This window comes from Schistocerca nitens, chromosome 4 (assembly GCF_023898315.1).
Source record: "Schistocerca nitens isolate TAMUIC-IGC-003100 chromosome 4, iqSchNite1.1, whole genome shotgun sequence".
NCBI lineage: Eukaryota > Metazoa > Arthropoda > Insecta > Orthoptera > Acrididae > Schistocerca > Schistocerca nitens.
In genome coordinates this window covers 697,577,295-697,591,341 of record NC_064617.1, presented here as the reverse complement: position 1 = coordinate 697,591,341, position 14,047 = coordinate 697,577,295, and the positions used below count along the sequence as shown (strand labels likewise).

General features: G+C 38.1%; 1 protein-coding gene across 1 annotated transcript in view; it reads right to left on the bottom strand.

The window, feature by feature from the left end:
- Window positions 1–14,047, bottom strand: part of LOC126252037 (CREB-binding protein-like) — a 164,642-nt gene that overhangs the window by 103,256 nt on the left and 47,339 nt on the right. Inside the window, exons 7-9 of the mRNA XM_049952826.1 lie at window positions 5,938–6,133; window positions 5,626–5,856; window positions 4,962–5,170 (exon numbers count right to left, since the gene is read on the bottom strand). Of these exons, the coding sequence (XP_049808783.1) occupies window positions 4,962–5,170; window positions 5,626–5,856; window positions 5,938–6,133 (636 nt within the window). The remainder of the gene's footprint in view (window positions 1–4,961; window positions 5,171–5,625; window positions 5,857–5,937; window positions 6,134–14,047) is intronic.

Sequence of the window (14,047 nt, the reverse complement as noted above, 5' to 3'; positions counted from 1 at the left end):
GTTTGCTACTTGCTCATTGTACAGATCGAATAACATGGGGGCTGACTGCAACCCTGTCCCACCCGCTTTTTAATTACAGCTCCCCTTTCATGTCCTCCAACTCATACAATTGCAGTCTGTTTTATGTACAAGTTGCACTTTCCACACCTTGTATTTTATCCCGAATAGCTTCAGAATACCAGAAGAGGTTTTGCAGTCAACATGTCAAATGCTTTTCCCAAAATCTAAAAATCGTATAAATGAGGACTTATGTCTCTTCAATCTATATTCTATGTTAAATTCTACAGTCATTATTCCCTCCTGTGTTCCTATATTTCTCCACAGCCAAAATGATTTTCCACAAGGTCACAGTCTAGTGCTCTCTTTATTTTTCTTTGAGTAATTAGTGTTAATATTTTGCTAACTGAAGCTAAGTCTAGAAGGGAGATGGAATGTGAGGATATGTTACAGAACAAATTTCCAACTCCAGTGTTCAGGGAAACTTTTCTTTCAGGCTGCTCCAAAGCTGTCGCATGGGGTTTGAGCACCTGCAGCATCCATCAGCTGCACCACATCCTGATTCATTCTGTTATGTTCATGAGTTCTTCACCTGGCAAATGCGAAGCAACCGGAATGACAGCCCAATGGCTGTTGGCCCAGCCTGTAGTGCTGTGTGGGATGGTCGAAGTGATCCATTTAGTGTATCATGTACTCGGCTCTCTCTGAGCAGTGCAGTAGCATGTTCAGTAACTTCTCATCGCAGAGGTGGACAGTTCTGTAATCATTCATGTGTTCAACAAGCTAGTGGTGGTCATTCATCTATAAAAAGCCAAGTGGTGAACAAACATTAGTTGATAAACATGTATGGTTCCATGTGATATTCCTGCCTTTGATGATGTGAGACATACCAGTGGTGAAGATAGCAATAACTAGTAACAGATGGATACATGGGACAGGTATTATAGTGGAATTATTGTAGGGGTCCGTGCCTCTGAACAGGGATGATGACCTGGCAATGTCATACGGTTAGGCAATAACGTTTCTGAGGTTAGGACAAGAAAGCAACAGTAGCTGGTGCAGTAAGGTTATCAGAAAACACAATCTCAATGCATTGCTTGACTTGGAAAATTATACTCTGGGATAAGTTTTGTATGAAGGTGTATGACGCCTAAGTGGTACAGAATGATGAGGGTGGAAGTTCAGTGATTTTTCTGAGGTATCAGCTATTTTTTGGAGCATCTGAAGAAGAGAGAGCCTTAGACTTTCTTGAAGCAGGTATTGAAACAAGATCATCTCTGTCTGATATCCTTTCCACAACTACTAATGTCAACTCCCTAATCTCGATAAAATCATTAACACACGATTTTACATTCCTGGACCATTATACCTACCTCAAGGTTTCGGTCCTTGCAACAGTCCCTCTGTGCATGCTGTAACAGCAGACTGTTCCAGATCGAATGTCTGCCTGTGTGCAGAGGTAGGCAGGGCTGGATAAACAGTGTGTGTGTGTGTGTGGGGGGGGGGGGGGGGGTCCTTAAGGAGCCAAGTGCCCACGGGCAGTGGTGAGCATACAATTTGCTAACAACCAGCCGACATTTGCACATGACAATACTGGCTAATGAGGTGAACACAATTTACAAAATACGATCATAACATGATGCGTTCAACGGAAAAATGCAACAAAATGAAAAAGTACTAACACTTCACTACATTTGCGGAACATGAAATTTCTTTTTATTCACAGCTTGGGACATACTCTGGGTCGAAACCTCTGTTTCCGCAAGATACAGTAATTTCACCAGTGTCAATCATGAAGTTATGATACTTCTGCAATTACATTCATGATAGAAAAAATATGTTCACAATGAAATGCTAATCCAAAGACTTGCTTCCAGATGCATTTTGTTAGCTTTGAAAGCTCTTTTACATATATACCACAATACCAATAAAACTGCTACAATACCTATACTAGGGCAGAGTGCAATTTTGAAAATCAGTCACCTTTAATTGCATTTCCAAATGTACTGTATATGGTGCAACTGAAAATGGAGTGCTAAATAACTTCATTTTCTAAATTACACACGTCCTGAATCTTTGTCTAAAAATTCTGATGAAGTTGCACAAAATTTTGCTACTAAACCCAACAACTTGCTGGAAGGTAACTGCAGCAATAAAACACGGTTCAGTTTCCTGTAACAAACTGCCTATTAAATAGACACAGTTGGCCCATATTTTTTAAAAGTCATTTATGTGACATGTCTGTGAGAGGCTGCACACATGACAACACAGTGCAAGAAGGAACCTGGTGGATAGCTTACCAACCAAAACCTGCTGTGCCAGCTGTGGATGCCAGTGTCCCATGGTGCAGGGATGGAACAGCCAGGTCTACAGCAAGTCTTGAGGGAACTGAAAGGCTGCTACACTACAAGTCATTTGAATCCCCTCATCCAGTCCACAGATTGGAGCCATTTCTCCTACATTTTCTTTCATCCTTCCACTTTCCTGGGCTTCACCACAGGCAGCAAAAAAATTCCCACCCTCCCCAATAGTGAACTCTGATTATTTACTGTTATTTTCTTCCCTGTCCAATCCCCTCCCTAATAAAGTGTTTTTATTCACAACACTGGTTATTTCAAACTTACTGTCTCTTACACATTCTGGAACTGAACGGGGAAACACTACTTCACACACACAGGCATCCACTCCTGCAAACTGGACTGTAGCCTTTTTATTAATTACAAAATGCTCGCACACTTAAAGAAATGACTGTCAACAGTTCTTCTGAACAACATTTTTATAACTACTGATTATGATGGGAAAAAATGTGGCTTCAGCAATCACTACACATCTTTACTGTCAAGCTGTTCTCAGTAAATAATGCCATTTCCTTGGTGCAGTCGTAATTTCAACACTGTCCTGCGTGTAGGCAGATATGAACCTTTACAGAATATTGTTAAAACACAGTTCCCAAACTTTTTCCTGTCATTTCAAACAGCTTTCAATGAGCTGCAGGAAAGGAAAGGCCAAACACTTCAGTCAAGAGAGTTGGTCAACAGTTCCCTTGCCACTTGTCCTCCCTAAACACAACATAAATAGGGCTTTAATAAACCTGGCTGACATCTATCCCCAATTTTCCTAAGGACATTCTTCTCTACCTGTTGCACAATCCAATCACCACAATGTTCACGTTTTTCTAGTGTGGACAAACCACGAGACCAGTGCTGGCTTCTTGAGACATTATTCACTTTCACTCTTAAAGAGTGTAGAACACATCCATTTTATACCGTAGGTGCACTTTTTGTTACATGTGTGGACCATGAAATGGAATATGCTCTAGAAATGATAGAAAAAAGTATTGTATTTCAAGGCTGAACAGAGAATCTCCAGGCATTGCTACCTTCTCAATCACTATCAAGTGCAATACAGTGCAAAATACAGTCATTGAGTTACAAATTCAATTTGATTAACATGGCTGTACACAAGGAACATCTTGGTTCGGTCAAAGTTGTTAAAGTGCCTGTTCAACTGGCCAATTTCAGTGTGGCGTTAATCAGATTTCACTTTGACAAATACTGGGAAGGGTTACGCTTTACATAAATCACCCAAAAATTGAATGTTTCAACACATATTTGTTCAATGTTACTCTATCCATTATGGATCTTGATGAACTACGCTGTTGTTCAAATGGAGATTGTTGATCAATAATGAACCAGCTCTGGCTGACTGCAGTCACCCTCAAATACCTTTACATAGGTTAAAATGAAATTACATCAGTGAAAATTAAAAAATAAAAGGCATGATAATCATATAATAATTCTATTCATATGAAGGGTATAAGGTTCTGTAAGCAAACCCTGCATTATAGACAGCACCAAAAACTTATAGCAGTGCTTTTTTAAATTTCTTTCCTGCTTCTTTACTTTGATGAATATTCCATACAATTTTATCTGTTGTTATTTTTCTTTATTGAAGATTTATAATTTTGAGTGTTAGCTTAACATACTACTACATAAATCAAAATATTTCTAGTGTATATCAGCTTTCGTTTCCAAACTCACCAGACACACAAGACTTCACTGTATGAGCATATAGCTTCAGGTCATTCACTAAAAAGTGGTGGCAACCATAACCATAACAACAATATAAAAAGATGTACTCTGCTTATATAAATGAAATATGGTTAACATGATCAACAGCTATTCAGCTTCAAAAATATATCAAGTGTATAACAATTAATATTTTGAATATAATAGAAGGAAACATTCCATGAGGGAAAAAATATATCTAAAAACAAAGATGATGTGACTTACCGAACGAAAGCGCTGGCACATCGATAGACACACAAACATACACACAAAATTCTAGCTTTCGCAACCAACGGTTGCCTCGTCAGGAAAGAGGGAAGGAGAGGGAAAGACGAAAGGATTTGGGTTTTAAGGGAGAGGTTAAGGAGTCATTCCAATCCCGGGAGCGGAAAGACTTACCTTAGGGGGAAAAAAGGACGGGTATACACTCGCACACACACACATATCCTTCCACACATATACAGACACAAGCAGACATATTCAAAGGCAAAGAGTTTGCCTTTGAATATGTCTGCTTGTGTCTGTATATGTGTGGATGGATATATGTGTGTGTGTGTGTGTGTGTGTGTGTGTGCGTGTGTGTGCGCGCGCGAGCGAGAGTGTATACCCGTCCTTTTTTCCCCCTAAGGTAAGTCTTTTCGCTCCCGGGATTGGAATGACTCCTTACCCTCTCCCTTAAAACCCACATCCTTTCGTCTTTCCCTCTCCTTCCCTCTTTCCTGACGAAGTAACCGTTGGTTGCGAAAGCTTGAATTTTGTGTGTATGTTTGTGTTTGTTTGTGTGTCTATCGACCTGCCAGCGCTTTCGTTTGGTAAGTCACATCATCTTTGTTTTCAGATATAATAATTAAATTAAATACACAGCAAAGAATAAAATGTAAATGCTCCACAACTCACTGCTGCTGATGTTTGTGGCTCAGCACCTCCAAGCCCGAACAAGGAATTTTGCATATTTGCAACTGTCTGCTGAATGGTAGCGACTGCAGCCTGAGCTGCAGCTGAAACTGGGCCTTGTGTCGGTGGTGGCTGCTGTGAGGTAGGGTCTGATGATAGTGGGAGGGACACATTAGGTGCCACAACAGTTTGAGCTGCACTCTGACCTTGAACTGCAAATATCAAATTTGGTGGTTGTCTTTAGAAAAAACAGTATAGCAATAAATTCAGTAATTCAATTTATATCAAGTTATTTATAAAGTTGCTTTAATACAATCAATGCAAGGTAAGAGGTACCTCTCATAACTTTATAACCTTTTCCAAGAAATATAAGAGTGTATAAATTATTTTCATTATGTATTACACAAGCAGATAAAGCTTACAAGAAACTGTTACTGATCTTGTACACCATACTGGTAAAACAAATATCTTTTATGCAAGGTAAAAGATGTCTTAAATAAGTTTCTCAATGATCAGTTTTTATTTGAGTAAACAGTGTTTCCATCCATCACAAAGTTGATGTATATGCCGAACGAATAAATAAAACAAAGTTGATGACCTTAAATATTACAAGATTTGATAATTATATACCTTATTATGCAAACTTCTTCCTTTCAAAACATCTCACCTTGCGTGTGAGGAGGTGCGGGAACTCTAACTGCACCACCCACCACATTAGGCTGAGCTGGCCCAACACCGAGACCAGGAGCGACCATGCGGTGTCCTCTGTTCACCACATTACTAGGGGTTAAAAGGCCACCTGGTGCAGCAGTTGTGGGACACTGAATACCAAGGGCATCATATGCTCTTCTCATATCAGATGCCGTTGGTTGATTGCTGGGAGCCTGATTAGATACGACTAAAAAACAAAAACAATAACAACAGAAGGCAAAATTAACACAACACTATGCGTCATTTAACGACTTATTTATTTACTTACTATTTTGCTGATGCCGTATTTTATCAGCCTGTTTCAGTGGCAAACATACAGGGCAGTCTGTCCGAGTGCAGTGCTTCCAGTGTGAGATTATTTGCCGCGAAGAGGAACAGTGTGCAACTGAACAAGACTTTCCTGCCTGGCACGTAGTCATGTGGTTTAACACATTTTTCATTGTCTTACAGTGTGGTAATGTACACTGTGAATAGAGATAAAATATATGCTCAGTAACAAACCCAGTGAGAAGTCAACTAATGTCAAACAAAGCATTCTCTCTCCAATTCCCTTGAAAGTTTCCTTGTGGTCTTATACCTTGGATCTGCTGTCCAGTCCTCCAACTGCATTGATCGAACCCTATTAATACCATAAATGAAGATACTTTCAGAATAGCATGAGCTACTGGGAAAATAAAAATGGCTTTCTGACATCGTTTAAGCAATAATGCTCGTCTACTCATAATATAATTAGCACTCGCACAAGTTTAATCCACAGTACACAGTATCAATCTCATAACATTCACCACATAAATTTCCCATAATAGGCATTAATGAATATCTTACTTATCAGCACACTTGCAGAAAGAAAGTAGAAAGTTTACAACATGCCCTTTTGAACACTAATACAGTAACTCAGTGAGTTAATTTTTTTGTATCGTATTACAATAGTGATCAATTTATTATATGTATTATTTTATAATTTCACTTTGGTGATTCAGCATCAAAAACTGTGGTAGTATGAATCTCTCACATGGCCCTATTGTCAACTGCTATTTTGGTGGTAAATGTATTCCACAATGTGGAAATGAAGAGTTTTTTTCCGCCTTCACAAGTATTGATTTCACAACAAACAGCAACTGATTTTTGTAGCAGTTTTTATACGCTTGGAACAATGTATTACCACAAGATGCTGGGCACATTCAGAGATAGTAAGTCATATTCCCAAAAGCTTTGTAAAACTAGTAAGTTGATGGCAAGTACGTTTACAAGGTCCACAACAGAAACACTAATTTTGTCTTAAATATACTTCCCAAACCTCTTTGAGAAACTACTTTGGTGGTAAGCAGACTTCCCAAGAAACTTCAAAACAATGTTATTTGTTGGGATGTATACTTCCCATGGCTCTAAAAGCTGTATTTTTCACAACAAGCAGGAACTACCACTCGTGCAGCAGACTACCACTAGATGCAAGGAGAATACAAAAGTTTTAAGACATATTCTCATATATGCAGTAAATAAATAAGTTTAGTGGCAGGTTTGTTCCCCATGGCCCACGAACTGGTTAACATAACTAAATTATTTAGTTTTAATGGTGTCATACTGTACAACACAGAACACTCATGTTTTAAAGTATTTGTTGCATGTACAGAAATAAAAAAATTCAACTGTTATCCTACTGTCATTAACTACCTCACTTCTACTTTAATTAAAAAAGATATCCAACTTACTAAATGTCCTTAAAAGACAGGAATTCATTTTTTCCCTGAAAGCATAATTCATTTTATGGGCAATTGTATGTCAAATCAACAAGTGCTACAACCTGACCCTCTCAGATTTTTTTTGAAATTAAGTATGCATACATTACTCATAATCATGACACAAATTAATTTTTTCACATTTTTCTGATGAAAAGTTACCGATTAATGGACCTTCAAAAATTGAAAAGATGACAAATTTTCGACTCGTGGAACAATGTTGTTTTCTTTACAGCTCGAGTTCTAATTAAGCTAGAACAATAAAATTTACTTCATTGGAAAGTTCTTTTAAAGAGCTTTTATATGATACCAAACATCACTGTTAAAAAAAATTGTTGAATTTATCAAATTTTGAAAAACTGTATTTTTAAAATTCTCAAAAAAAAAAAAAGTGAAAGATACACTTTACATCTACATATTCTGAAAGTTTCAACTTGGGATGAGAATGGGATCACTATCAAAAGCAATTTTACATTAAGGGTGGTGCTTTAAAAATTCGTAAAAACTAATTTATTTTAGATATTAGGCCTACTTGTCACCAGCTGTATGTTGTTGTAAACTCTGGAAATTAAAAATAACTTATAATTGACAAAAATATATTAAAAACTAAGATTCCATGACTTACCAAATGGGAAAGCGCTGGTAGATAGGCACAACACAAAATTTCAAGCTTTCGCAACCCACGGTTGCTTCGTCAGGAAAGAGGGAAGGAGAGGGAAAGATGAAAAGATGTGGGTTCTAAGGGAGAGGGTAAGGAGTCATTCCAATCCCGGGAGCGGAAAGACTTACCTTAGGGGGAAAAAGGACAGGTATACACTCGCACGCACACACACACACACACACACACACACACACACACACACACACACACAAGCAGACATATTTAAAGGCCTTTAAATATCTCTGCTTGTATATATATATATATGTGTGTGTGTGTGTGTGTGTGCGCGTGCGTGTGTGTGTGTGTGTGTGTGTGTGTGTGTGTGTGTGTGTGTGTGTGCGCGCGCGAGCGAGCGAGAGTGTATACCCGTCCTTTTTCCCCCTAAGGTAAGTCTTTCCGCTCCCGGGATTGGAATGACTCCTTACCCTCTCCCTTAAAACCCACATCCTTTCATCTCTCCCTCTCCTTCACTCTTTCCTGACGAAGCAACCGTGGGTTGCGAAAGCTTGAAATTTTGTGTGTGTGTGTTTTTTATTGTGCCTATCTACCAGCGCTTTCCCATTTGGTAAGTCATGGAATCTTTGTTTTTAATTTATAATTGACAAAAGAACATATGTTTTGTGCTTCTGTAATTAATAAATACAAAATGAAAACTTAAAAAAATAAATAAATAAATAAAAAAACACAGAAAGATGAATACCTGAGATCACACCTAAATTCAGTTAGTAATTACTATTATTTACAAATAGGCGTCCTATTAGTGCACTTCTTCATACTTTGAACTAATCAGTCTGTTGCACATCAACATTTCTGCACTGGATAACTCATATGTTCACAACTGCCACTACTTCCCTACTGCTTATGGAAAAAATGTCTGGATGACTCAGAAATGTAAAAGATGGTGCCGGTTCATGGGGATGTAAGAAACTAACTGTGTTTTCATCCTTCTGATTTTTTTCAAGTATACAGGGTAACCACCAGAGCCCATTATAATCACAAGCAACATATCCTTTTATGTCTTTGAATGGCATTGTATCACTGTCAGAAACTGTCACCAGTTCAATTTTAGTGCCATCAGAGTTTGAATACACTTGTGTTATTATTTTGTCCTTGCTAAAAGGAATAAAAGTGTGAAGTTTTTGTGTCCCTACAATTTTGCAGCATTTCTCAAATCTCTCCATAAGTTTCATTTCTTCATTTTTGTGATCTTCTTTAGTAGCATACTTGAAGTTCATTGCTTCTATGTTATCCTTGGCAAACATAAAAAGTTGTTTTGGTGTCATTATTTGATCACTGTATGGCCGTTGCAGACTTGCTCGAGCTGCAAGTCGTTTAACTGTTCCACCAACACCATCACTAGCTCCCTTCCCATGCGAGGTGGCTGAAAAATGCCATTCAGCTTCAGTTTGGAAATCTTCTTCATGACGGCACAGGTTGATAAAGTTCTTCCTTTTTTATAATGAGCTACTGCTCCATCAGAGAAATATATTTTTCTTGGTTTTCTACCGAATTTAACAGTCAGGAAGTCCATCAAGTATGATTGGAACAAATGCACAGCAACAGTGTCATGTGTTAGGCATTCTGATATGATTACAAGACTTGTATGCTCAAGTTTGTTCCCATCCTTGTAATAAGCAACAATAGGATGAATCGTTGCTTGCATGTTTGTCCTGGTTGACAAAGGAGTCATTCTCAGCAAAGTCACAGATCGTTAAGACCTCGCCTTCTTTAAGTTCATTTCTCAGTCTCTTTTGGAAGGTTGATTGTTGACTAGCAACAAATGAATGTCGTGTAAGCGATTTTAATTTATCAAAAAAACAATCAATAAAGTTGTCAGATGATTTTATGATTGTTTCTAGAGATGTGTGATCAATGGAAACCCATTACTGACAAGTTATATTATCAATATCATTAGTATTCAACAAATCTTGTAAATATGTCTTAAATGTTTCTGGGCGAGGGCAGAATTTACATTCACCAAAATGACAAGCAGGTAATGACGGATTACATACAACTCTTGCAATGCAGTCTTAGTAAATTTTTATTGGATTATCTTCATCCTTTGTCAGGTGAGGAATGTTACATCCAGTCAGCATGAGTTTGAAGTTTTGATGGGTAGTACACACACAGACACTATGTGTACCACTACTTCCAGCTAAAACACAATTTTTGGGACGTACGTCTGCAAACTTCGAAAATCCAATGTGGAGCTCTGGATGGTTGTCTTTATCTCATCAGAACAATAAAAGTCTCTAACAAAGTCAGCAGTTGTTTGATCAAGAGTCTTGCCAGGTTTTGGGTTTGGTGAAGACAAAAGTCCCCTGGCCTTCACCAAATCTTTTACTCTTCAAGCCATGTAATTTGTTATGTTAAATTCATCTTGAAGCTTCTTAACACTCCAAGCTTTTAGGTAAAATGGTAAGAATTTCCACCTGTTTACTTCAAGATGTACATGAACGAAATTTATCTTTTAGCTGACTGATCCTCTCAGATTCTGCATGATCATGTACCTCTTCTTCTTTTCCGGAAGGAAGCAATAATATTCCTTAGGATATTTTGCTTCACACAGTTGTTTCTTCTTAATTGGTGATTCACCAACGGACTGCAAAGAAGCATTCAACCTTTCTAAGGCCTCACTTGCTGCAATGTCTTTTGCATCACTATCACATAAAACCTTTTCACTTTCTTGTTTCACAACAGAATACAGTAGATCATCATTTTCTGTGCTAGACGTATCACAAATTTCGACTTGTGCAATTTTTTTACGGCAGTTGTCACACACTTTTTGATTTAAAGTTAAGAAAGGTTTTCTTGCTATCATCCATTGTGAAACAGGCCGTAAGTCTTTCTTGTGGTTATTGTGGCCTTTTCATTAAATGGATTACAGCACAAAGCTGAAATTTTAGGCATTTTACATTTCTCAAGTGAACAAACTAACTTAAAAAAATGTTTTTGAAGTTGAATGACCCAGCTTTCTATATTCAACACTAAACAATATTACTTCTTATTCTTTCACTTCCTGTAAAAAAATATTTCATTATGTTAATAGTATGCAAACATTAACTGGTTGTAGGCATACAAACTTACAGACTCTTGTGAGGTTTGTACAAAAGTACCTTTAAGCTAAATTCAAAACACATTTCAGAGTTAATCACATAATTTCACTACAGCTGCCTCACAACAAAAGAATATGTGGGTCACTTTCAACCATAGGTGAAAATTGCTGACAATATTAACCAGAGATAAAATACTGAATAGATTGCAGATAGTAACACCACAGAATCATTTTATATATAATCTTTAAAATGAGAGATAGCTTCCTTTTCTTCTTTTTTTCCGTGGTTTTACAGCTATTAATAAATAGTTAGCACTCAAGTTTAATAAGCAGTTATTCGTTTCAAGTACAATTTGTGGACCATGTAACAAAATTTAACACTGTAATACTTTCATGTGTAGCAAAATAATAGAAATTCACCTATCTGAATGTGATTTTGGAGAATCGTGGTAAACATAAAATTGCTTTTGATAGTGATCCCATGCTCATCCCAAGTTGAAACTTTCAGAATATGTAGATGTAAAGTGCACCTTTCACATATATTTTTTTGAGAATTTTAAAAATACAGTTTTTCAAAATTCGATAAATTCAACAATTTTTTTAACAATTTATATATATATATATATATATATATATATATATAATAGAGGGAAACATTCCACGTGGGAAAAATATATCTAAAAACAAAGATGTGACTTACTGAACGAAAGTGCTGGCAAGTCGAAAGACACACAAACAAACACAAACACACACACAAAATTCAAGCTTTTGCAACAAACTGTTGCCTCATCAGGAAAGAGGGAAGGAGAGGGAAAGACGAAAGGATGTGGGTTTTAAGGGAGAGGGTAAGGAGTCATTCCAATCCAGGGAGCGGAAAGACTTACCTTAGTGGGAAAAAAGGACAGGTATACACTCGCACACACACACATACCCATCCACACATATACAGACACAAGCAGACATATTTAAAGACAAAGAGTTTGGGCAGAGATGTCAGTCGAGGCGGAAGTGAAGAGGCAAAGATGTTGTTGAATGACAGGTGAGGTATGAGTGGCGGCAACTTGAAATTATCGGAGATTGCGGCCTGGTGGGTAATGGGAAGAGAGGATATATTGAAGAGCAAGTTCCCATCACCAGAGTTCGGATAGGTTGGTGTTGGTGGGAAGTATCCAGATAACCCGGACGGTGTAACACTGTGCCAAGATGTGCTGGCCGTGCACCAAGGCATGTTTAGCCACAGGTTGATCCTCATTACCAACAAACACTGTCTGCCTGTGTCCATTCATGCGAATGGACAGTTTGTTGCTGGTCATTCCTACATAGAATGCATCACAGTGCAGGCAGATCAGTTGGTAGATCACGTGGGTGCTTTCACACGTGGCTCTGCCTTTGATCGTGTACACCTTCCGGGTTACAGGACTGGAGTAGGTGGTAGTGGGAGGTTGCATGGGACAGGTTTTACACCGGGGGCGGTTACAAGGATAGGAGCCAGAGGGTAGGGAAGGTGGTTTGGGGATTTCATAGGGATGAACTAACAGGTTACGAAGGTTAGGTGGATGGCGGAAAGACACTCTTGGTGGAGTGGGGAGGGTTTCATGAAGGATGGATCTCATTTCAGGGCAGGATTTGAGGAAGTCGTATCCCTGTGTGGTCCAGTCCCGGAAAGTATCCTGTCACAAGTGGGGCACTTTTCTGGTTCTTCTGTGGGGGATTCTGGGTTCGAGGGGATGAGGAAGTGGCTCTGGTTATTTGCTTCTGTACCAGGTCGGGAGGGTAGTTGCGAGATGCGAAAGCTGTTGTCAGGTTGTTGGTGTAATGTTTCAGGGATTCTGGACTGGAGCAGATTCGTTTGCCACGAAGACCTAGGCTGTAGGGAAGGGACCATTTGATGTGGAATGGGTGGCAGTTGTCATAATGCAGGTACTGTTGCTTGTTGGTGGGTTTGATGTGGACGGACGTGTGAAGCTGGCCATTGGACAGGTGGAGGTCAACGTCAAGGAAAGTGGCATGGGATTTGGAGTAGGACCAGGTGAATCTGTGATGGAACCAAAGGAGTTGAGGTTGGAGAGGAAATTCTAAAGTTCTTCTTCACTGTGAGTCCAGATCATGAAGATGTCATCAATAAATCTGTACCAAACTTTGGGTTGGCAGGATATATATATATATATATATATATATATATATATATATATATATATATATATATATATATATATATATCACGAATGATAATGAAAACAACATTGTTCTGCGAGTCAAAAAGTTGTCTTTTTTTCAATTTTTGAAAGTCCATTACTCAGTAACTTTTTATCAGAAAAATGTGAAAAAATTAATTTTTGGTACTATTTATGAGTACTATAGGCATACTTAATTTCATTTAAATCCAAGAGGGTAAGGTTGAAAACGATGGTTTCATTTGATCATTTGACGTAGAACGACCCTTATTTATAAATTTACAAAACAGACTGCATTCATCAGAGATCTGTGGTATTCTCAACTAATGAATCCTTGTGGATGTTGTGGAACCAAAGCGACTGAAAATATGGCTGATTGCCACTTTTTAGGGATATTTTCCACAAATGAATGAAGAATACACTGAAATAATTAACAAACAAAAGCAGAATTTACTTTGCAAAAAATTAAAACAATGGCATTTAGAAGTGCAGCTACCAACTGGTATTGGGAGAACACTAGGGACATCACTAAATAGAAACAATATTATATTTTAATGGCAACACTGTAAGCGGTGCTATTAAAATTCTGGCCGCCCCTCTCCCACTGCAAATTTGATGTTACTACGTGGAAACTCAGCTTAAAAATTAAATTTAACACCAAATTACCACCCACAAACACATTATTATTTTATGTCGACCACAATTACACCTTCTTTCGAGCATCTTTATGCTATCAATCCACAAATAACAGC